Consider the following 23,499-nt stretch of genomic DNA (forward strand, 5'->3'; position numbering starts at 1 on the left):
GTAAATGGATAGATCAGAATGGTGGATGGGTGCAAAGCTTATTGCAAGACCAGAGACTAAGGGGAGAGCAGTGACTCTCCTAGCACCACTTTCCTTTTTTCAAATTCACGCTGCTGGCTCTCTGGTTGAGGAAGGGAATCTGTCACTGATATGGCAGTAGGAGAGATTATCACTCAGTTCATCAGCTAGATGTAAAACATTTTTTTATTAAAGAATCAACATAAAACCAGTGCATAATAGTAGCTAGTCAGCTGACATCAAAAAGCTTTTACTAACCCTTGAAAACTTAATCCCTAGCCTGTCCTCCAATGAAATAGCACCCCTTCCCCCCCCACCTGTAATCCTGTCTTTTCCCCTGTCCTTACAAACACATCCTTAAATTTAAGCAGTGGTCCCAGACTATGGGCTTTATCTAAACTAGTTTGCTTGTTAGGTATTAACTTAAGAATCCTGCCAGAGGACAGGAAATCTAGAACTATGCTCCTGTAAGTGACTAGCGCAGTTATTCACTTGTTTGAAAACAATACAAAATGTGCTAACATGGCAACCTAGTCTGGCTTGGGGCCATATGCTACATCATCATAGCATATTAAATTTAATCAATTACATGTAAACCCATTAACATTTAATCAGTGCCACTTCTAAAGCATTTTCTGGCACTGACCATCAGAAAAGCAGGCCCCTAAATACACGTTTAGCCCAGATACCATGCCACAGCAGGCTTGTATGCAAGAGGTGCTGTTGCATTGTAAATGGCAGCTTAGTTTGTTAGCTGCAGCAATTGGATCCAATTTAGAACTTGACAGGGTAACTCCCTCAGCCTTGTTTCAATGGCTTGGGCTGAAGGAAGTCACCTTCTCTTGTCAGGCTGCTGACACAAACATCGGCTTCAATGTAGGAAGGGGACAATGTTGGTATCGAACCACTGTTCAGAAAAGCGAAGGTGATCTCCTTCCACAGACAGGAATACCAGCTTTCCTGCCTTGTCCATCTGCTGCAGGCCCAGCTGATCCTAAGAATCAAGGAAACCATCATGAAAGTAGGATACCTAAGATGCTTAAATAACTTTCCAAACCACCTTAGTCACACAGACTTTCATGGGGACTTAAGTAGTGATGTGCAGTGTTGTAGCCATGTAGGTCCCAGGATATTGGCAAGACAAGGTGGATGAGGTAATGTTTTAGTGGCTCATCTTCTGTTGAGAGGATTGAGCTACACTTAGCCCTGAAGAAGAGCTCTGTGTAGCTCATAAGCTTGTCTCATCAGCAGAAGTTGGATGAATAAAATATTACCTCACCCACCTTGTCTCTCTCTAAGGGGGACTTAAATTCAGATTAGGAACCTCAAAACCAGTTTAACCTCATACTGCTTGACAATGAATCCATTTGAATCCATATGAGTTTTATCTCTCAGCCACAGATTGGTTCAGTGTAGCTAGAGTGCCTCCCATTTAACTTTTGGAGAAAATTAAGTGATACAGAAATACCAGCTAACAGCCCCATGCCCTCCTGGGATAACAGTACTTTTTGGAAGGGCAAGCACATCTCTTGTGGTTAATCAGCAGATGCAGCATTTTGCCTCCATGAGAACTAAGTTCACATACAAAATGTGGTATCTTTAATGAGAGAGAGAGAAGCTAGGTGAGGGAGCCCTGCCAAAATTCCTGGGGACATTTTAAACTAGTTATAGGGGAGACATAGGGGTGCCAACCTCCAGCATTGTCCTGGGGTCTCCAGGAATACATCCAACTAAAACGGCAACCCTACGGGAATATTCTTTTTTAGAAGATCCAGCTAGTTACCTCTGTGTACAGTGAGGTCTCCTGCAGTGGGATGGTCTCCTTGCCTTGCCCACTTCTATAAAATCCAAACCACTGTAGAAGAAAAAACAAGGAGACAACAGAGCTGTTGTAGAAATGACCTTATTCTGCATCTCATCACTGAGACCTATTGCTGGGCAGACTGTTCCTCTCACTGAGGAAGAGAGGGAGCTCTGACAGGAGCTCCTTACCCCAACTTGAATCTAGCAATGACCTCTTCAGATTGAAAAACCCCAAGAGAATCCTGCTATCCAAGGGCAGGTCAAAAACTTTAACATCCAAATATCCATTAAAACCAGTTGAAGTGCCAATACTGTCTGAGATGCTAGATAAGGAGAACTGCAGCTCTGAGCATGAAATGATTATAGCCATCCATAGGTTTACGCTGCCAACATTCATAAGTTACCAGGTACCGTACATTCCAACACTGCCACCTTGTTTCGGACCCCTAAACACACACCATTCGTTCAGAGTCATGGTTGTGTGACATTAAAGATGGTAGACCAAGGTTCACAGCAACCCTCAGCTTTGCTTAATCTGATCCAAGAAGCTGCTAGTACAAGGCAGCCTTCATCAAGACTATGATGTATTTGAGCAACTCTCCTCCCACCATAGCGATGCAAGACAGTTATCGCCAGTCAAGCTGTCTGATCTCCACAGTGGTTCTAACAGATTTGGATCAGCACGGGACTTTTTGGTGCAAGGACCCTGTCTGAAGAATTTCTCTCCGAGGAGGTCTGCCAGAGACCTTCTATAGCACCTACCATGTTTAGAGCATCGTGAAGGCACCATCTGAGACCATTTTCACTTCCCTTTTCTGATTTTCTTTTGCTCAATTTGTTTGTGAAACTGGCTGGATATACATCAATGGATCCAGTTTTGGTCTATGCTTAGATTTACAGCTTCCTGGATTTGTATTCAAAGTTGTGTACCATTCATAAAACTAGACAATGACAAAAGCATTAGCAAATGAAAGCTCCTGTCTCACTGCCTTATCCCAGGCACTAGGGGGAGTTTCTCACCTCTGAGGCTGGAGGATCTACCATGGTGTCATTGAGAAATTTCACCATCACAAACTTTTTTAGAACCATCAGGTTTTTCTTGTAGGTCTCATTGATGCCCTGGGAAAGAGAAACAACAGAACCTTGTCAGAAACAAGGCAGTGCGGAGCCTCACTGAGACAGGGCAGCAGCAAACTTTGGCAAGCAGTGGCTCACTTGTTACACACTAAGAAGCTGGGCTGTTGCTCTCACTGCCACGCTGCTTTACACTACAAATGCTCAGTCTAGGGCTAGTCAGGGCAGATGCACAAGACAATACTAGGAACGTGCAACTGGGAACCAGGAGTCCCCCACATTCTAATCCCAGCACTGACACCAACTTCCTGTGATGAAGTCACTTATCCCCAGTTGACAAATGGGGAAACTCCCTGGCCCCACAAGAGGTGTGAGATTAACTGGTTACTTCAAGGTGCTTTAAAAAGGGAAAGTTATAAAATCTTGATTCTTATTACCCATAAGGTGGGGTCACCACTCTGCTACTATACTCTGGAGCAGCTATTGTGCAGAGCGCCACATGCAAAACTATCTACAAGAGCACTGGGAACTGTACCAGGCACACCAGAATGAAGGGTGCTATACTTTGGCCATCCCTACCCCATAAATGAAAGAACCACTAAAGAGAGGTAAACCTAAAGAGCCCAGCCCTGAAAACAACAAAGGGAAGAAAATCTCAGCCATCCCAACACTGGATAATTCTATTCTACTTAATTCCCCATTAACAAACCAGCAGAACACAAGCCAGGCTCAGAGCTATAGGCATGCATCAGCCCTTACCTTCTCCTGATTGATGTCAGCCAGGAAGATGCTGTGTTTCCGGTACTCTTCCTCCTTCAGGGGGTCATGCCAGTACTCTGCCTGCACCAGGCTGGATGGGAGAGAGAATGTAGCTCACATTGGAACCACACAGGCCAAAGAGGGCATCTTGCCTCAGTCTGTGTAGCCTCCGCCCCGATGAACATACTCACCGCTCCTGAACCATCTTTGTGTAGACGCCGAGGTCCAGCATCTTTCGGATCCAATCACAGATATGGGAACTCTCCCCAGGACAGCGTGGAAAGCCATACACACCTGGGGCAGCAAGATGGGCATCTCCATTCAGTGGGCAGCATTGAAAGCCACTATAATTGCAACTCATTTTACCTCCTGGAACCACCCTGAATAATTCTCCCTCCATGGAGTTTAATGCTTCAAATGCTGATCGATTCAGATCCCTGTCACCCAGTCACCATTTGGCCAGTCTAAATAAGTTTAGTTTCCTGGGAGCTACTACACCAGTTCAGTCTATTGCTCTCTGCAATAGTATCCAGTATCCTGCTCCATCAATAGCCAATCCCTGATGCTTCTGATGTAGGCAGAAGGGATCTACCTGGCTAATTGGATAATCGTGTACGTTGGAAAGATTCCTTCCTGACCCCTGAAGCAGCCAGGCACGTACTGATGAACGACATTTGTCTCCCCGTTTTACCTTGGAACCACCGTAGTGGGATTCACGTCTGTCAGTGAACCTAACTCAAGATCAGTCCAGAATCCAAGCAAGCAGCACTTGCCTAGTGACCAAATCCAATCAGGATTCAGGCAAAAGCATCAGGTCAGTTTATTTCAATGAAACTTTTTTGGGGCCAGGGGAAGAGGGTTGTTTTATCCCACCAGCAACTCCCCATCCATTCGCTACCCACGTGTTTAGGAAGCAGGAGTGACTCTTGGAGAACTCTAGAAACTAAAGAGGGCATTACCTTGGTGCTGCCCCCCAATGGAAATCAAATTGAACATTGGAGGAGAAGGACATCTCTGTGCCACCGCCCTCCTGGGGAAAAGAGATAGGGTTTAGCTTCCTCCCTCCTATACAGATGCTAGACTGTTTGTATACAACATTTAAACAACTCTATTCCACCTCTGACTGAGTGGCTTTAGATTAGTTACTTGGGATAATGTTTTCAAAAGTGCCTAAGTCCCATCAATGAGACTTACGTGCTTTTGAAAATGTTACTCTTAACCATTCTGTGCCTCAGTTTCCCCATCTGAAGAAATCAGTGTCTGTGAGGGTTATTTTACACTTGCACCATGCTTAGAAAGACTGCTAAGAATAAAGCATTTTAAAAACAAATGTAACCCTCAAGCCCAGAGAACACTTTACACTTTATTTTGAACCCTACAGGAAAGTGTTGGGGGGTGGGAGGGGGAGAGAGATTCCCAGCTGAATTACTGTAACCTAAAACATTTGCAAAGTAAATAAATCCAACTCTAAACTTACAGGAACTGGCCTCCCTGGGAGAATCCCATAGAATTGTAGCCTCCTTGCAAGTGAGGGTCCTTAGCGAGTTTCTCACAAACCTGCGTCACTTGGCTGTTCACATTCATGAAGAAGCTGTTCTCCATATCCTGGGGAATTAGCAAGAGGAACATAGGGGCAAATGTATCTTTACAATGGGCTAATGAGTTAATTTTAATCTTCTTGTTCTTCATAGGGAGGAGACTAAGATTTTTCTCTTTGGGAAAGAGGCCTTACATTCCATGAGTTATAGGTAAACCCCAATGTGTCAATGATCTCGCAGCCCACTAGTAAGCTGTCATATTTCTCCCAACTTTATGAAAGTTTAGATCCTCCCTGGACTTCCACAAAACCAAGGTTTACCTGCACCCTCCGTGAATCCAGGTAAGAAGACATGTCACACATTATTTTGACAGCTATTACTAGAACTACGCTCTTAATACACAGCTAGTAATTTAAGCCTCTTGGTTATATATAGCACAATTAACAATACAGGCTATATCTTTGTAATACTAGTAAAACAGAATATAAAAATTAGTCTAAATAAAAACAAGTGCTTGGCTTAATAAACAGGAAGGGACAAATATCTCCCTTAAAAAGCAGGGTAGCTCATCACATGGCTAATATCCATAGAGGTTTCAAAACACTGATCAGTGGATGTGTGTGAATCCAATTTGAATCGGGGATTTGTCACATCCCTAGTTTTTTTCCCACGTGTGATTAACTAGTTTTAGTCCATTTCTACAAGCCAAAGATATAATAGTGAAAGCTCTGCAAATTATTTACAGCATCTTTAAGAGCCTGCACTGAGATCGCTAACCAGTAAATGTTCAGTGGAAGCAGAAGCTTTACATAGGACAACAGAGACTTTACCTCTACCAAGTTGTTTCCGATCTTTAGTGACAGAACATAAATTCCTGGTATTTTGTCTTCCACTATTTTTTTAATGTATCCCATACTTGCGGGGTTACAGCAGCTGTCTCCTGCAAAAAGGATAAGGGAAATTCCCATCAAATATCATAAAACCATCACACAGTGGTTGGCTGAGGTACTGAAAACCAAACTTCCAGCCACCCTAGGGAAAGCAGTATGCATTTTTCAAATGTCTAAGCAGCAAATTTTCCACACACATTACACAAAGCCTCTTCTGTAATTGGACCATTTGAATGCACTTCCTGGTTCCAACCCATGATGGTCTCCTTTCAACCTCTTGCTAACAACAAACTCATGACACTGATTTAGACTATCAAAAATATTAAAGCCAGCATGGACCCTGAATTCTCACACAACCTTCCATGCCTTTTCTTTACTCCCATCCTTACAGAAATTCTTTGCTGCAGTGCTTTACATTTTGACTGAATAACCATTTGAATACAAAACTAAGTCTAGTTTCGATGCTACAGGGTTCGGGACCCTGCTCCCAGGCGAATACCTTATTTGTGATATCTTTGGCCCAGACACTTCCAGAGACGTCCAATCTAGCAGTCCAATCTTAGGACTGAGAGAACTAGGAACTTCTACATTTTATCTGAGCATGGCAGAATTCAACTTTTTTTAATATATAATTTTGATTAATATTGTTTATTTTTAAGCTTTCTTTAGATTTTTATCCATTTAAATTTTTCACAGGATTTTTCTTTCTTTGCCTCTCTGTAAATTTTAGTCATCACCTATGGAAATATTTTTCATCCATTTGTGTGTACACAGTGAAGTCAGTATCTACCAACACTTACCAATAAAAATCTAATCCTTCCTAACCTAATTTTTATCTGTGTTCTTACACTGCCTTCTTCTGAGGCCTTGAGCAAGGCTCTCTGTGCCCAAGTCTCCCAATCTGTAAACAGGGCTAATATCTAGAGGATGTTGAGAGGGATTACTAATTGTTTGTAGAAACAATAAGTATTATTATTATTAGATTGAACTATCCTTTACAATGCTTATAATCTCAGGTAATAAGAAAAAAAGCAGGCAATATGATCAAATGGAGAGGGCATTGGACTGGGAGTCTCAATTTCCCAGCTCTACCAAAGACCTCCTGTTAGACAAGCCACAACCCTCTGTGCCTCAGTTTCCCCATCTGAAAAAATGGGGGCTAATGATATTGGTTTAAAAAAAAAAAAATCTATCAAAGCAGAGTGTTTATTTTTTGTAACGCTGATAAGATTTTAAATAACCACATTAAAACTGGTTTGTGAAACGTAATGCAACTGCAGGCAAAAAGAATGCATATGACAACATTACAGGATCATAACCATGTTTAAACATGATTCATAATGTAGACAGGGCCTAAAATAGAAGATAACCGAGTAGGGAACTCTCCTAACACGGGCTGAGCATCAGAGTAGTTTAACTCTTCAGAAGCCACCTTGATCCTTCACTCCCAGTCCAACTTCCCACACATCTATCACCACTTTGCTTCCCACCATCTTCCATTTCACAAGGAAAGGGTGTTCCCTGCACTTGTGGTTTCATCCTCCTGGCAGTTAAATGAGAATCATGCCATGAATAATTGTCATACAGACAACTTGAGATGTGGCCAAAAGTCCCAGGGGCAGAGAGCGCCGCTTCTTGTTTCAACCTGTGCACGCACGGCTGTTTTCCACCCTCCCCGTGCAAGAGCTGAGAGCCCAGGACCTCTCCAGGCAAGCAGGCTCTGCACACAGGCTCTGAGCCAGCAGCTGGGGTTCAGGAAGCGAGATATCTAGCAGGGAAGTAGCAAAGTGCCTCACGGGGAATTACAAACGCTGCCCGGCGGAGGCTCTTACGGCTCACACCCCCCTGCAGGGAAGCTCCACTTCCTCCTCCGGGTTCCTCTCTGGGGGGGACTCAGAGTGGGGAGGCTGGGCAGACAAGCGGCTCCAGGCAGCCCCTCTCTGCAGGCCTGGGGCCGACAGCCCCGGCCTCACCCCCCCGCGCCTGCAGCCCTTGGCGGGGCAACAACAGACCCGCCGCAGCGCAGCGCCCCCTGCCCAGGCTCGTCCCCACTGCAACCGGGGGGGGGGTAGCACCGGCCTCGCGGCGGCCGCCCCAGCGCTCACCCATCCCGTGCCAGATGACCAGGGGCACCGGCCCCGCTGGCGGCCCCGCGCCACGCCCGGCCCCGAGCAGGCAGGAGAGCAGCGCCACCGGCAGCAGACTGCGCGCCGCCATCTTGGAGTGTCATGTGACCCGGCAGTGCTGGCATCACGTGGGGCTGGAAGGGGGAGGTGGCTGGTTTTGGGGGGCGGGGCCTGCATGGATGCGGGGGGGGGGGGACTCTGGGATCCCGGAGAGGAGCGGTGGGCGAGGGGTGATGGAGCCAGGCGGGAGATGATAGCGCCGTGGGGTGTGGCAGTGCCGTGGGGTGTGGGGGCTGCAGGGGGTGGTGGGGCGATGGGGGTCAGAGGGGACCACGCTGTGGGGAGAGGTCACGGGGGGGATGATGGAGCCGGGGGGAGAAGGGGCTGCAGGGCCCCTCCCCCGTGCGCGTGGACAGGGGGGGGAGAGGCAGTGCCCGCCCCAGTGAGGGGTGCCTGGGTTTTCAGCGCGATGCAGCCCCGGAGAGGCGGGGGTGGCCAGTACCGGGGTGCACAGACACACCCCTGAGACTGTCCAGCCGCTGGCCCAGGGGGGGCACCTACCGCCGAGTACAGAGGCTGCCGAGGGGTTGCTGGGACACCAGCGCTAGTGCAGACCAGGCCTCTCCTCCCACTGCGTGTCCCTGCCCAAGCCCAGGGCTATTTCCCCTTCTGGGAGAGTCTCTGAATTACCTAGTGGTTTGGACTTAGGTTCATTCAAAGATACCTCTGCCCCGCTGCCCGTGTCCTGCTAAACCATTAGAAACACGTCAGCAGCCAGCCAGTCACCAAGATATCACCATCTCCGCCGCCACTAGCACTCCGCTCCCGCTCTCTTGAACCTTCCTCCAACGTCTGGCTTTGCTCTAGAAGTCAACAAATAATGACAAGGTCAAAGCCAGTAGAAAGTGAATCGCAAAGGCCTTCCTGGAGGATGCCCTGACACCTCCCATTGCTATTTAACTGCTGTGCGCTCATGTTCAACCCTGCAGGAGGGAGCATCTTGTGCATCATAAATAGGGTGATTCACTGGGACCCAGTCAGCTACACCTGTACAAATGCATTGACAGCCCTGGGGTTGTGGGAGCATCACTGAGCACCGCATACGACCAGCAGAGTCCTTGTTAGTCGTCAGAGCAAGTAGCGATGACCGACTACATGAAAGGAACAGTTCTAATGAAGAAGGTCCCATTTTGATATAGGCTGTTTTCACATTTCAAGTGTGTATAGAGAGGAAGAGCTCTAGGAGAACCCAGGATTGGCCAACAAATTTAGCTGTAAAGGGCCACAATGATAGGCAGAGACAGCCTCCCTCTGTGGTCTTGGCATATCACTTAATTTCTCCTCAATTTCCTCAGCTAAATCTGGGGTAATATCTACTTCACAGGGCTATTCTGGGTCTTAATGGTGGCAAAACACTGTTTCATCATCACTGTTTTTAACATTGGCATCCATCTATCTCCAATTTACTGGAAGTTTAAATCTAAATCATTTTAAAAAACAGTGGGCTACTAAGGAGTTAAATAGCACAGCTGGTGTGTGCCAAACTTATTTTGTCACGTGGCTTGCCTGTCATGTGACTCAATCCGAATTCCTTGCATCCCTGGAAGGAATGAGTCCTGTGGGCTTCAGGCAAATAAAGCAACAACACCCTCTATTGAAAAGCTAGTGGAGGGAACTGTTTTCCACTTCTGCTTCATCTGTATCTGTGAGTTGATTGTTTGGATTTGATTTGATTTGATTTGATTTCTGGAGAAGTTGCAGTTAATTCAGAAAATCAGCCCACCCTTTTTCACTTTGGGATGGAGGAAGCTGTCCTGCTGTGGAATTGTACGTTGGAATTTTAGTAGGGGAGGGTTCTCTGTCACAGCAATTCTCCACTCCTGGTACATCTTACTTATATACAGGGATCCTAGTTTTCTGTGATTAAAAAACCAAAATTCTCCAATAAAAAACCATAATCCACATTTTTCCACAATTAAATTTAAATGCTGAATTTTAGTTTCTCTAGTCACAATATATATAGGTATCAGTTGGACACAATATTTTATTTATACATTTATCATTTTTTAAACTGATAGCTGGAGCTCAGCCCATTCTCCTGATTATCTGAAGTTTTGATTATCCAATCTGGCTCCAATTAGATCAGATAATTGGGGTTCCACTGTATATGTTTGTATTTTTTCACAAAATCTGTCTCTATAAAAATGCAAATTCTGTGTTTTTCCATGGCAAATGGATCTGTGGGATCCCTGCTTATCTATCTGCATTGCTCTCTCAATGTCAACTAATGTTTTGGCTTGTCAGCTGTCCTCTGGCATGAGCATTATTTTACAGAACACAGAGTGAGGGCAGGTTGTGGGTGCAGATGGGTGCTATTCTTTGAGCAGTGAGGAATATTTGCAATAAAGAATATCATCCAGCTGTGGTAAAAATAGGGCGCTGTATCCCACTGTGAGGCTGAGATGATCAAAGGCAAAAATAAGAAGGACAGGCAGGAGACTGGACCTAGAAGTTGTTTTATATCGTTGTAAATCACACTGTTTTTAAAATGTGCCCCATTTGCACTAGATGATACTATTCATATTCCACAACCCTCCAGCGCCCCCACAATGGGGCTTATTGCATTGCAGGAAAAGCTGCAGGAAGTTGGTATTGAGGAGATGTTCCCATGCCTTCAGTTCATTGATGTCTAAGATGGGTTGTGTTTCAGCAGTTGCGGAGAAGGTCCTGGGCGGAGGAATAGGTGTCAGCTTTGCTTACAGGAGAGAATGCAGCAAAGCGCTGAGAACACCGAGGTAGAGGACTGCCCAGAGTCAGATGAGGAAGATGCTGCCCCTCTGCTCAACCAGCAGTTGTTACTTGGGAAAGGTAAATCTACTCGAGGGTAACGAGAGATTTGATGTAATGCTCTGAACGTGGGACTGGGAGCCAGGAACTTCCCCATTCGATTTCTGGCTCTGACTCTTGGGCAAGTCACTTCCCTTCTCTGTGCCTCAGTTTCCCCCGTATAATGGGGGCGGCAAAACTCAGCCCCCTCCCAAGGGGCTTCTGAGACTGGGTAAGTACTCTGAAGATTGAAAATGTCAAGGACGATGATTAGTGTGGGAACCTTCTCCTGAAAGGACATGGTGACCTCTGTGTTCAGGAGTGACAGCCACGGTGTGCAGGGTTTCTTCAGGAGCTGGGTAGATAAAGCAGAGAAACTAGGAATGCCAGCGCCATGCAGAACGGAAAAGAGGGCGGTGCAACCACAAATACGAGTGCTGCTCCTGCAGGGGTTTGGACCAGTTCTCAGCACCGATTCTGAAGTGATTCTCTACTTCAACAAGAGTCCTGCCCCTGACCGGCCTGCTCTGGAGACAGCAAAGGGGAAATTCTCTCCCACCTCATTGGGTGGGCTCGTGTGCATAATGATGCTGGGCAACTGCAGAGTGAGGTTTCAGGAGGATTTGGCCTGGACAGAGGTGCCCTGGGGTCAAGCAGTGTGGGCAGGGGGGGCTGGATGGCCCTGTCCAAGGCATAAAACACTGAGAAGAATGGTTTGTGTTGGTGCTTCCTGATTACCTGGAGATCCCGCATAGCCAGGGGTGAGGAGGCACCTTCAGGGTTTTTCTGCAGCCTACCTGACCACCTCTGGCTTGTTCTGTTTTTTATTCCACCCCAGGGCTCTGCTCAGCTCGCTACAGCCTGGCTGTCATCCTGCACTTCTCTCTCTTCATAGTGTATTCGCTCCGGGTCAATCTCAGTATCACCATAATAGCGATGACGAACAGCACCAACCCGGGCAGCCTGCCCAATGTCTCCACAGACGTGTGTCCCAATCGCTCCCACGCTCAGCCCAACGGCTCCCACCAAGAATTTGCCCCTGGAGTAAGTGTAAAAGCCGGGCCAGATCCCTTCACCATCCACTTGGCTCTACACTGTGGCTTTGCCCCAGGGTCCAATTCGGCAGCAGTGGTGCACTGGTTAGGAGGAGCTGTGGGGCTCACTACAGAAGATCACTTGTACAATTGCAAATGAAGGAGCCAGTGTAATTAGGAGAGTGCTGGTCATCTGGCTGTCTGGTGACACGTCAGTACATCCCAGCCACTTACCCCTGACCAGAGGAGTCCAGGCCTGTGAGAATAGTTCCCACTTGGGCTGGGTTTTAAAGCTGCTGCAGTGTTTCCTCAAGAGACAGTCTTCCGTTTTGTCTCCCCCCTTTTGATGCAAGTTCTGTCTCCTCCAGGCCCCCAGGTACGACTGGAGCTCTAAGACCCAGGGCGTCATCCTCAGTGCCTTTTTCTATGGCTACGTCTTCACCCAGCTCCTCGGTGGATACTGGTCAGGAATGTTTGGAGGGAAGTTAGTGCTGGGCAGCGGGCTGCTGTCTACCTCGGCTCTCACCCTTCTCACGCCGCTCGCAGCTGGCCTTGGAGCAGCGTACCTCGCTGGGCTGCAGGCCCTGCTGGGCATGGCAGAGGTAGGGATTTACTCTCAGTGGCTTGTGGTTTTATGTCTGCGGCACTATCTGTAGGCATAGCATTGCAGAAGAAGTGAACAAATCAGGTCTCTGCCCCAAAGAGCTTACAAGCAAGGGATGATGACAAACCAAAATGGGGGGGAAGGGGAGGGCAAGGGTCATAGCGGTGAAAGATCATGAGATCTGCTAATGCTTTCCACCAGGTATCGCTCCCAGAGCTCCCATTCCCCTCTGTGCTCACACGCTCCTGTGCTTTCCTTGTCAGGGAGTGATATTTCCAGCCCAATACACGCTTTGGGCAAAATGGGCTCCGCCCTTGGAACGCAGCAGACTCATGAACCTCGCCGAAGCTGGTAAGAGATAGTGACTCTATTGCTTTGGCAGCAAACTTTCCCTGTAGTTGGAGCACCTGCCCTCCTGTGTGAAGGAGCCCCATTCCTGATGCAGGCTTTTCTGCTGCCGCACTCCAGACAAGCCGCTCCACTTATGAGTTGCAGAAACGTTCAGGTTCTAGACCAAAGGTCCTTTGTGAAGAAACACTGGCTGCACATCCACCCCTTTCCCCCACAGCGTCCCACCCTCTTCATCCTTTCTCCCCTCTACCTTCTCCTCCACCCTGGCTCCTCGGCTCTGGCTTGATGGAGCAGGAACAGAGTTACTGTTGGATGGTGGGGGGTGAGCACTGGGAAACCCAGGTCATCTTCTGTGGCTACCACTTCATCACCCCTCACCTCTGAACTCTTCTTCATTCTGCTCCTTAGGATGCACTTTTGGGACTTTCATCACCTTTCCTGCGGCCGCAATCATCTGCCAGTACCTGGGGTGGCCTTACGTCTTCTACATCTTCGGTGAGTAGCTGCGGTTTCCATGGTAGAAGATTCACTGGCAAGTTAAACCAAACAAGAGCGAAGCATCTGAAGGTCTTCTGGTTGCCTCTGTGTGAGGAGGCAGGGCTTTCAGTCCACTTCTTAATATAGAAGTGTCCCCCCATCACAATCGGCCCCCGCAGCTGGAAGGGCTGAATGGCTAGAGGGACTGGGCTTCCCTCTTTCTCCTCCAGCTCATGACAGGTCTGGTGGCCGGGCGGTGTGGAGGAGGCTTGCATTGCTGCTCTGCGTCTACTCTGTGGATGAGAGCTCTCACAGCTGTCGTGCTGGCACCTTTCATTTTAAACTATAGGAGCATAGGAGTCGATAAGGAGACAATAATCTGTTAGTCAGCAGAGCCCCTAGATCTGCTTCACCAGGATGCTTGGAAAGCGGAAGGAGTGGTCCACCGCCTCAGGGTTTTCTCTCTGTCCGTCGATGACGTTGGTAATGCACCATCTCTTCACACGGAGGGCTCTGGGAATGGGCAGATTTCCCACTCCCTCTCACCACAGCGCATGGGTCTAGAGGGGCAGTGCTCCAAGCTCACCCCCTTTCCAGCACTTCCTTCATCTCCAGCTCAGGAGAGCCAGACGTGAACCACAGCCTGAGCTCTTTGGGATTAAGGTAAAAACTCCTGCCTGCCTGCCTAATTCCTCCTTCCCCCCAGAGCAGACACAGAAACCCTTTTACACCCTGGATTGGCACTAAAGAGCCCCAGCTGCTCTGTCTGCCAGCGTGAGTCAGCGGAACAGACCGTCCCTCCTTTCAAGACCCTAGCGCCTGACAGTCTGCCCCAGAGCCGTAGTGTCTTACCTGCCCATCTCTGCTGGTATCTGCCCGCCTGTGCTGCTGTAAGATCCAAGACAGGAGCCAGCATTGGTCTGTTTCCCTTCTCCATAGGTGGCACTGGCTGTGTTTGGGGTGTGTTCTGGTTCCTTGTCGTCTACGAAGATCCTGCATGTCACCCTCGTATTAGTGCCAGTGAGAAGGAGTACATTGTGTCATCACTGGCCAATCAGGTCCTTGGAAAGCCTTTTAACTCTGACCTAGTTTTCCCTGTATCGCCTCTTTGAACAGAGACTGGGACAATGGGACCTTCTTCAGGGTCCGCTGAATACGTTAGTTACAGAGCAGTGCAAATGTATGTGGCAGAAGAGGGCCCTGCCCCAAGGAGCTTACAGATTAGCTCAGATGTCGGTATAGAGGATACATCAAGGAAGGGATCAATGGGAAAGGGCCAAAGTCCGGGCCAGTGAGGAGATCGGCCCGCCTGGGCTTCATCAACTGTGTATTTGAAGGAGGAATTTGCCGAAGCCCAAGGAGGTCTCTAGGCGTATGAACTAGAGGAGGCAGCTTCACGCGTAGGGCTGGTGGGATGGGAGACTGGAAGCCAAGTGTGGGAGGAGGTGATGCTTGGGAGAAGCAGATGGAGCAGCGGGGGGAGTCAGAGACAAGGAGAGACAGAGGCCGGGGCTGGGTTGCGCGGGAAGTTTGAAGTGAGGGCAAAGAGCTTGAACTTGAGTCAGAGTGGTCCGAGGAGGAGTGCGATGGTAGGAGGCGAAGGTGCTCTAAGCCGGGGTGTTTTGGACTGAGTGGAGGAGAAGGCTGCACAGCTGAGCTGAGAGATGCCCAAGGCATGGACTACAGGTCAGCTGCAGGGATGAAGAGGGAAGGTTGCATTCTTGAGGAAAAGGCATTAGGATTTAGCAGGGGCTGGATGTGAGGGGAGAAGGGGGCAGAGAGGGGCAGGGGAACCTGAGTGGAAGGGATGAGTTGGATCATGGACTGTCACGGGAGAGGAACGGGTCTAAGAGGAAGGATGAGAAGTTTTGATCTACTGAGCGAAATTCAGCCCTGATACAATTCCACTGGCTGCCCAGCGCTCTTACGTGAGCATGGAGCTCGGCCTGCTGGCTTTGAGGTGTCCGTGGGAAATGTTAGATGTGATACTGCACAACTGGGAGAGTTCAGAGACTACAGGGGGATCCAAGAGTCAACGTAGAGTGGGAAGCTAAAAGCCTGGGAGGAGGTGGAGAGGCCAGGGAAAGACTAGACCACCTGCCTATGGGCCATTGCCAGAGCCAGGAGGAAAAGGAGCCCCCAAAAGGGGCACTAACGGCTGCGTTTCCTTCAAGGGCAGCTCTCACGGACGGTCCCTTCCACTCCTGGCCATGATGAGATCGCTTCCTCTGTGGGCCATTGCGGTCGCCTATTTCTGCAACGACTGGCTCTTCTACATGCTGCTGACCTCAATGCCCACCTACCTGAACAACGTGCTCCACTTTGACATCAGAGAGGTGGGCTCTGCCGTGGGGCCCTAGCGCCCTCAGCAGCACCGGTATTTCCCATCTGTCTGTCTGTCTCCTGAATGGGAACATCCAGGGGTAGAAAAGTTGATGCCAATCAATTCTGGAAGGGCTAATAAACCTCATGTTTCGGGGCTGACTACGAGGGGTTAGGAGATTTCTTGCACCTTCCTCCAAAGCCGCCGGTTGGTGCTAGCCATGGCAGAGACAGGCTACTGGGTTAGATGGAACTCAGGACCGCTCCAGTCTGGCAGTTCCTGTGGTCCTGCCATTTCCAGCGCCTCTGAGCGCTTTGCTGTGGTATCTCTCGCTGCTCTGTGCAGGCTGGCCAGTCTTTTCCCCTCCTTTCCACAGAACGGGCTCCTCTCTGCACTTCCGTACATTGGGAACTGGCTGGGTACCATGGTGTCAGGGCTGCTGGCAGACTTCCTCCTGTCCAAGCACGGGTTCAGCACGGCAACGGTTCGGAAGCTCTTCTCAGGGCTGGGTAAGGACTTCTGCCTCCAAGTTCTTTCAACAAACCGTCATGCAGTTAGCAAGGTAACCCTTCTCCCCTTAGGGATGCTGCTCCCTGCCGTCTCCCTGGTGGCTGTGTCCTACGTCGGCTGCAATTACACAGCGGCTGTGGTCTTCCTGACGTTGTCCATGACTGTAATCAGCATGTGCGGAGCTGGCTTCAACATTAACCACGTCGACATTGCTCCTAGGTGAGACCACCAGACCTTCCTACTATCTCCTGCTCCAATAGGCTCAAGGGCCCAACGTGTTGGCTGGCATCATCTCCGTCACCCCAGCCCCCAGCTGCTTCAGCTCCCTTTTGCTTCTCTTCTCCCTGATCTTCTGCAGCTGGTGGCAATTGAAGCCTGCGAAACCAAGGCACAGAACAGCAATTATAGCAGCGGGTAAAGGCTCTTCCTGTCTTTCAAGAGGGCAGGCAGTGGCCAAGCTCCACTGTGAGCTGGTGGACTCTGTTACATGCATAGCAAGTTTATTCTGGTGGCACTTGCTCTTTTCGAAGCTCTCCAGGTGGTTAGTGCCTTTTCATGGGAGAAGGAGGGGGAGTTGAAGCCTAATTTTCTCCTTTCTTGCAAGTCCCTCTTTGCCTCGCTCAGGAAATTTTCTCCTCCTTTCCCCCCAGGTACGCCGGGTTTCTGCTGGGAATCACCAACACCTTCGGAACAATCTCAGGAATAATTGCTCCCACCGCCGTTGGATTCCTCACCAGCCAGGTAATTCAGAGTCTCTGTGGATGGCCACCTTTGAGGCTCTTTCTCCTAACACAAAAATATTCAGAAAAGAAAGTGGAGTTGAAAAGAGCAAATCGGCCAAAGAATGGTTTCCATGCACCAAATCCACAATATAGCAGGAGCCTGGACTCAGTGGGGGACTAACTACCCATGTGAACTAGGCAGCAGCACTGCCAAATGTGTCCAGCAGGTATCTAAGTCATGCAGAAGAGAGTCTCATGATCCAAAAAGTAGGGACTCCCCCCGACGTGGGCTGCCAATCTGGATCTACTTACAGATGTGCCGGGGGGAGAGAGACTGACGGAGAATGGGACATCAGAGAAGGCTTGGTACCAGTGATAACAAAGCTGCTTGAATTTAGCATAGCAAGCTAGGAATGCGCCAACATGCGGGGGCGCCAGGATGTCTGAGCCCAGGAAAGCCGAGTCTGAAGAGTTCAGTCTGTAGCTAGAGAGAGAAGCGACACTGCAAGTCTTTAGCTGAATGAAAGCTGCTCCCCGGTTCAGACTACCAACAGACTGGGGTTCAAGCCCCAAGTGCTCTCCTTGTGTATCTAGACAATGTGGTGATAGAGGGACTGGAGATACTAATTACCCCTTGTTTGGTACCCCCAGGACCTCCTGACCGGCTGGAGGAACGTCTTCTTCGTGGCAGCGGCCCTAAATCTGTTTGGCCTGCTGTTCTATGTGACCTTTGGCAGTGGAACTATCCAGGACTGGGCTAGAGACGATGCTGCTCTCCAGTGAAATTCCAAGGCCTGCAGCCAGGGGAAGTATCTGTAACAAGGACAGAGGGTGGATATAGCTTAGCCAAGAAATCCCACTTCTCATTCCAGCACTGGACCCCCGAATAACGGGATCCATTTGTTTCCCCAACCTGCCCACCAAACTCTTGAATTCTATGCCCTCTTCCCACGTCCTTCTGTGACGCTGACTGGATTAGGGGGACCATTTATGATATTAGTTAACATCAATATGTCAAAATCATAATCATTCATATTAAATATGCCATGTCAGGTACCGTTAGAAAGGCTATCATTTGCTATGGAAGATGGTAGGGTTTATGTTCATGTGTTATATGTGTATTGGAAGTTATGGATATGTTTGATGTATTTCATGTATTTCAGCTTGTGCTGTGTTTCTGGGCAACACCAGGCTGCAGCACTAGCCTCTTAATGGCCCATTAAGGAAACTCACAGGTACAGGGGGCCCAGGGGGAGAAGCCAGGGATACACCTGTTGAGTCACCAGGACTTACTCATGTGACCCTGGACTCCATCTTATTCCTGTAAATTTCCACCCAAGCAGCATGGCAAAGGCCAGCTGCACCACATCCATTTTGTCTTCATCATCAGTCTTCACCTACCTCTGGATCAACCAACTCATCTACAGCTAAGCTGTGAATCAAAGGACTGAGACCCATCCGGGTACTGGATGTGCACCAGAGGGACTGTACAAGGCTGCAAACTCCACAGTTCTACTAGAAACCTGATCTATATGGACTTCCAAATCATTTGTATGTATCTGATTGCTTGAATCATTTAACACTTCTCTTATTATAAAAGGAAAGAAACAAACTACAAACCTTTTAGTTACTAAAGGATTGGCTGGCAGCGTGGTATTTTGGGTAAGATCCAAACTTACATTGATCTGGTAATGTGGCTGACCCTTTGGGGTCAGGAGAACCTTTGTGGTAAACAGCATAGAGTTTTAAATAACTGGTCTTTTTACTGGACCTAGTGGCTGATTGGGAGCCAGAGACTGAAATGCAGTAAAGGGGGCTGTGTGTATTTTTGTTTTAGCTTCTTGTTAACTGGTGTGGGGAATCAGAAGCATTGTTTGTGGGTGGTTGGGAAGTCTGACTTCAGTGTCACACACCAATGCAGGGAGAATCTGCTTTCCTTTTGCAGCCTGCCCTGACCTTGGCATTTTCAGGTAATCTACCCTAGGCATGGACGGGTCACACCTTCCTCAGACTTCACTTGACTCAAAGCACCACTGGCATGCTTCCATGCATGTGTGTGCACAATAGATTTGGGAGGCAGTGCATCCTAGTGGAGAAATCGGTGGCCTGCCCATGAGACCTGGGTTCTAGTCCCAGCTTTGCCTGTGACCTGCTGAGGGACCTTGGAGAAGTTACTTTCCCTCTCTGTGCCTCAGTTTCTCCATCTGTAAAATGGGAATAATGATACTGTCCTCTTCTGTAGAGTGCTTTGAAATCTGTTGCTGAAAGGCGCTGTGTAAGCGCTAGGTATCATTAGGCATGGTGATTATCCTCCCAGTAACTGGTATATATGGGTACCAGAGTCCCAGTGTTGGGTAGGTTAAAGGTTTTCACTTCGGGCTCTGTCCAGGTTAATAGGGGATGTACAGAAGTGAGGCATTTTAGAGTGTGACTAGCCAGAATGGACCACCCAGCCGAAGAGGTGGAGTCACATACTATTCATGCATTTGACCACAAACGTTGGTCATCTGACTCAGGCCACTAAGCACGGCTGTAATAACAGCTGCCAGCGCCTTGTTTGGTCAGTAGACCAAGTGGGCTCACCCAGCAGATTTGTAATAGCTACAAGTGGTTGTAACAGGGTGGCCTGCCCCTTTAAGGGGTGGCGGTGGGGGACCAGTCAGCCCTCTTCAATTAGCCCTGCTACACCTGCACAGCGTGTGGGAGGGACTTAAAAGGAGGAAAGCCCAGGAGCTGGTAGTTGGATTGGCTGTTGCTGCTGGGAGCCCAGCTGTAAAGGGCTAAAGATGCTTTTGGTGGTGGTTTAAAGGAGCTTGGTAGGAGGAGCCGGTCACGTCTACAGTAGGAGAAGGCCAAAGACCTTGTGGGGAAATCAAGGCAAAGTGGCTGTGATGCCCACTGCTTCGTGAGGGGTTACTCTGCGATGGGGAGTCTTGTCCAGTGGAGTTTTACATGTTTATAGCATGAGCCTGTCTTCTGCTAAATGAAGCACTCCTGGATTAGCTGCCTGCACTTCGCAGTGGATAAGAAAAACCAAAAACAACTCAGGTGATAATCCTGCCCCTAGAAGAGAGACTATGTGATGGTGTGGGTCAAGAGGTAAGGCCTAGCTCGTATAGCTGATACTCGCTGCAGACAACAGGTACCTCATTTACCAATGCCTTACTCTGAGAACATTGCCTCATGCAGGGAGGGTACCTGGTTTGACGCTTAATACCTGCTTTTTCCAGGCTTATTTAACCCACTACAGCTGAACGGTGGCTTGTAGCAAAAGCTGCAGTTTAAGATTCAGTGGAAAGTTATAATTTGATTGAAGCTGGGGTAAGTGAGGTTCCCTTTTCAAAAGAGCTGGTTTTGGTTTTTGAAATAAAGTAGGGAACCTCAACGTAAAGAGAAAAAACCAGAAGAGACTGTCACATCTTTCCTTTTCCCACTCCAAAGAGGCAGTTTAGTTTGAGTGGGTTGCTTGGGGCACGAGCGAGCTTTAGGAGGTTTCTCCCAGTTTTACAATCCCTGTGCTGCAGTTCGTCAATTTATTTTTAGCCTTGTGGCTCAGAATTCTGACTTGTCGTTTCTGTAGTCAGGCTCTGAGCCCTGGAAATGAAGTTCAGCTTTTTATTTACCCCAAAAAGTGTTAGACGGATTCTGTCACCGCAATGTTTTATTCATGCCAAAAGGGGCAGGAAACCCCACACTCGCAGCCCAAAGCCCCCAGTCAAAGTCCCGCTTCAGAAGCTCTTCCAGTGTATTTTTACTTCTCAGGAGCCAGTCCAGACACTGAGCTGTGTCCAGGGGGCTTGGGCACCCACTCTGGTTGGTACCTCCAAGCAAGCTGGCAAGTGGAGAGGTAGCAGGAGAATTCATTTCTTCTTGGCCTTCACTGCCGACTCTGTCAGGATCACCAATCTTTGCCTTGAGAGTCTTGATCGTAGCCACTGTCTGCCTCATGTCTCAAACAGCACAGCGAGCTGCCAGAAAAGGAACACAGTGGGATGTGGGTCTAGGTCGTGCTTATGGACGTGTGCATTTCAGTTTGTGGAGTAATGGCTCGAAGGAAGTGTTTTACTGCCCCAGCTATGGAAACTTTGAGGGTTGATGAAGCAGTCTTGAAAGTGATTTACAGAAGTAGATGGAGAACTGATCCCTCCCTAGTTACCTTCTCCCCTGCACTAAAACCAGGACCTCTGCCAAATACTAGTATTAAGGGTTTTAAAAAGAAGTGGCAATAAGAGAAAGTAATGCAGAAATCTTACCTAGGGGAGTCTGCTCTCAAGTGACTGCAGTAACACACTGGATTCACGTGGGGGAGGGGGATACAGCAGACTGAGCCTTTCATGTAAATGCATGTTGTCAGGAGCTCAGATTTCCCCCTTCTCCCATAGGATCAGAACCAGAGCCCAGCCCTCCCCCTATTTCATTTACACAAGCCACAATTGATCAACTCTAGTTCCCATCCGCTCTCTAGAGAGCTCCCTTGGAAAAGCTCAACAGCATCCTGGCCCCAAAATGCAAGGAGAAGAGTCTTCTCCTGCTCACCTGGGACCCAGTTCTGATCAGTCTCCAACAGCAGCAAGGCTGAGCGAGAGTCAGGACCGGTGCCACCTTCTCACGCCAGGCTGCCTGGGGGTTTTAAAGAGCCAGCAGGGGAGGAGCCAAGCAGATGGGCCCAGCGCCATGTTACCCAGCAGGTTCTCAGCTCCCAGCTGGGTGGGAAACGACCAGATCCCAACACTCAGACTTGGGGGTGGTGCTGAAAGTACCAGAGCTGGAGCTTGGGCCAGAACTGGAGTCCTTCACAGCATCCCACCTCTCCTTGGTTTGCGAGAGGGGGTCTGGCTCGGTCTTTGGCTGTGCGGTCCAGGACTTGGGGCGGGCCCCTCTGCAGAACCAAGCACGGCTGCAAGATTTTCTCCCCTCCTGAACTGCAGCACCTGTGTCTGCCATTCCGTGCCCCCTCCTCAGCTACAACCATGCACCTTAGTTCAGGCCCGCAGCAGCCCCTGCAAATCCAGCGCTGCTCTCCTCAGTCCTGACCCACCCCTGCCTCCTGCCAACCCCCACAGCTCTGCCAATGCACCCTCGATCCCAACCAGTCGCACCTGTTACTCATCCAGCCCCAGGGGACGGGCAGTGCAACCTCACGCCTAATCCACAGCACGGTCTGCAATTCCAGTCCTGGACCTGCTGCCTGTCACAGCACTACCAGGTACCTCTGGTCCTGGCCAGACGCACCTTTTGCTGTTCCTCTCCTGAGGGTTTCTACGCCTGGCTCCCCCTGTGTGCCCCTAACCTGGCCTGGCCCCCTCTGCTTCCAGTCGTAGGCCAGCCTACCTCAAATTCTCACTTGCAGAACCCCTTTCTCTGCCCCCCCAGGTTCAGATCCTAGACGCACAGCCTGTCATTCCAAAGGAGGCCATGGGGGTGGTTGGGGTTATGGTCCCATCACCCGTGAGTCGTGGCTAAATTCATATTTGAATTCCACCCTCCAGCGGGGGCCTCGCTGCTCTCCTGCACTGAGAGGACCTTAGGTGAGCCCTGTCTTTATTCCTGCAACCAGTCCCCTGACTTGACGGGCTGGCGGTTGGCTGTAGTTGTTGTACGATGTATCGTGTAGCCAGGCCACAGCTTGGGAGAACCACCGTTATTTTTACATACATCAAAGTAAAGCTGTAGTAACAAATCAGAATAACCTTTCACTGCCCCTCCCCGTTGCAGATGCTGGGGGCATGGCTAGGAAAGCCTCTGTTCCCCACTTTAATTCTATCGGCCAACTGCTGCCTGCAGCCGGGCTGTTGTTCCCCTGAGTGCGGTGCAGCCTGCTTCCCCCCTGCCAGGGTCCCAGCTGGGCACTACTGCAGTGCGCACCACGGATTAGAGAGAACCTGACAATGGGTAGCCACAGCTTCCTCCTGAGCTAGCTAGTAGCAGAGTCCCTTCCTCAGGCAGGCCCCCACGCAGCCTTCTGTACTGGGGAGTAGTGCTGCTGACACCCCCCTGCTGCTATTTGCACCAGTGGGTTTACACTGGTTTCACGGATGGTTGAGCTGGACCCGTGCAAAGCACAGCATAGGATCTTTAGCCTGTCTGCAAACTCCAGTTGCAGTAGTGAAACTAGGGGGCTGGCTGAAAGCAGAGTAAAAAAAAACAAACCATATCTCGATAAGGCAGGAGCTTGTTAACTGTTTCCCATTTTGCCTACGCCCCCACCCCCCATCCACACAATGGGGCAGGTGCGGCATAAGACCTTGCTTGCCTGACTATTTGCAGAGCTCTGTGAATGGACACGAGACAAGAGTTCTTGGGCCAAGGGGCTCCCATCTCCTAGAAGGGAGTTTTGATACCTGCCACCTCATCTCTCTGGTGATGTGACTGACTAGCCGGACCTCACACCACATTGGCAGGTGTAAGAAGGATTACTGTTAATCCTGTTTATTAGAATAGTGT

General features: G+C 49.3%; 2 protein-coding genes and 1 long non-coding RNA gene across 7 annotated transcripts; 2 read left to right on the top strand and 1 right to left on the bottom strand.

Moving 5' to 3' along the window:
* Window positions 1-69: 69 nt before the first annotated feature.
* On the bottom strand, window positions 70-9,112 carry PPT1 (palmitoyl-protein thioesterase 1). Of its 2 annotated transcripts, none has more exons than XM_067533838.1 (9): window positions 8,899-9,112; window positions 6,023-6,132; window positions 5,132-5,259; window positions 4,614-4,684; window positions 3,846-3,948; window positions 3,655-3,745; window positions 2,842-2,940; window positions 1,802-1,873; window positions 70-1,012 (listed from the first exon to the last, which is right to left on the bottom strand). In XM_067533838.1, the coding sequence occupies exons 2-9, from the start codon at window positions 6,104-6,106 to the stop codon at window positions 890-892; spliced, it is 771 nt and encodes a 256-aa protein (XP_067389939.1). In that variant the 5' UTR covers window positions 6,107-6,132; window positions 8,899-9,112; the 3' UTR covers window positions 70-889. The 2 variants fall into 2 exon arrangements, with proteins under 2 accessions (XP_067389939.1, XP_067389938.1); XM_067533837.1 differs by lacking the exon at window positions 8,899-9,112 and adding an exon at window positions 8,188-8,315.
* Window positions 8,422-18,665, top strand: LOC137143826 (sodium-dependent phosphate transport protein 3-like). 4 transcript variants are annotated; one of them, XM_067533834.1, is made up of 12 exons: window positions 9,809-9,913; window positions 10,922-11,076; window positions 11,873-12,078; window positions 12,437-12,670; window positions 12,936-13,023; window positions 13,432-13,518; window positions 14,440-14,558; window positions 15,675-15,836; window positions 16,200-16,332; window positions 16,405-16,552; window positions 16,984-17,074; window positions 17,707-18,665. In XM_067533834.1, exons 2-12 carry the CDS (start codon window positions 10,977-10,979, stop codon window positions 17,836-17,838), a joined length of 1,500 nt encoding a protein of 499 aa, XP_067389935.1. In that variant the 5' UTR covers window positions 9,809-9,913; window positions 10,922-10,976; the 3' UTR covers window positions 17,839-18,665. The 4 variants fall into 4 exon arrangements, with proteins under 4 accessions (XP_067389934.1, XP_067389935.1, XP_067389933.1 ...); XM_067533833.1 differs by lacking the exon at window positions 9,809-9,913 and adding an exon at window positions 8,422-8,438 and having other exon boundaries at window positions 16,200-16,552; XM_067533832.1 differs by having other exon boundaries at window positions 16,200-16,552.
* A 1,120-nt stretch (window positions 18,666-19,785) lies between these two features.
* Window positions 19,786-21,721, top strand: LOC137143782 (uncharacterized). The gene is made up of 2 exons (XR_010917257.1): window positions 19,786-20,154; window positions 21,521-21,721. It is a non-coding gene; the product is annotated as an uncharacterized lncRNA (long non-coding RNA).
* The last annotated feature ends 1,778 nt before the right edge of the window (window positions 21,722-23,499 follow it).

Source organism: Emydura macquarii, unplaced genomic scaffold, assembly GCF_026122565.2.
Source record: "Emydura macquarii macquarii isolate MOO-44397 ecotype Brisbane River unplaced genomic scaffold, CSIRO-AGI_Emac_v2 contig_3348, whole genome shotgun sequence".
Taxonomy (NCBI): domain Eukaryota; kingdom Metazoa; phylum Chordata; order Testudines; family Chelidae; genus Emydura; species Emydura macquarii.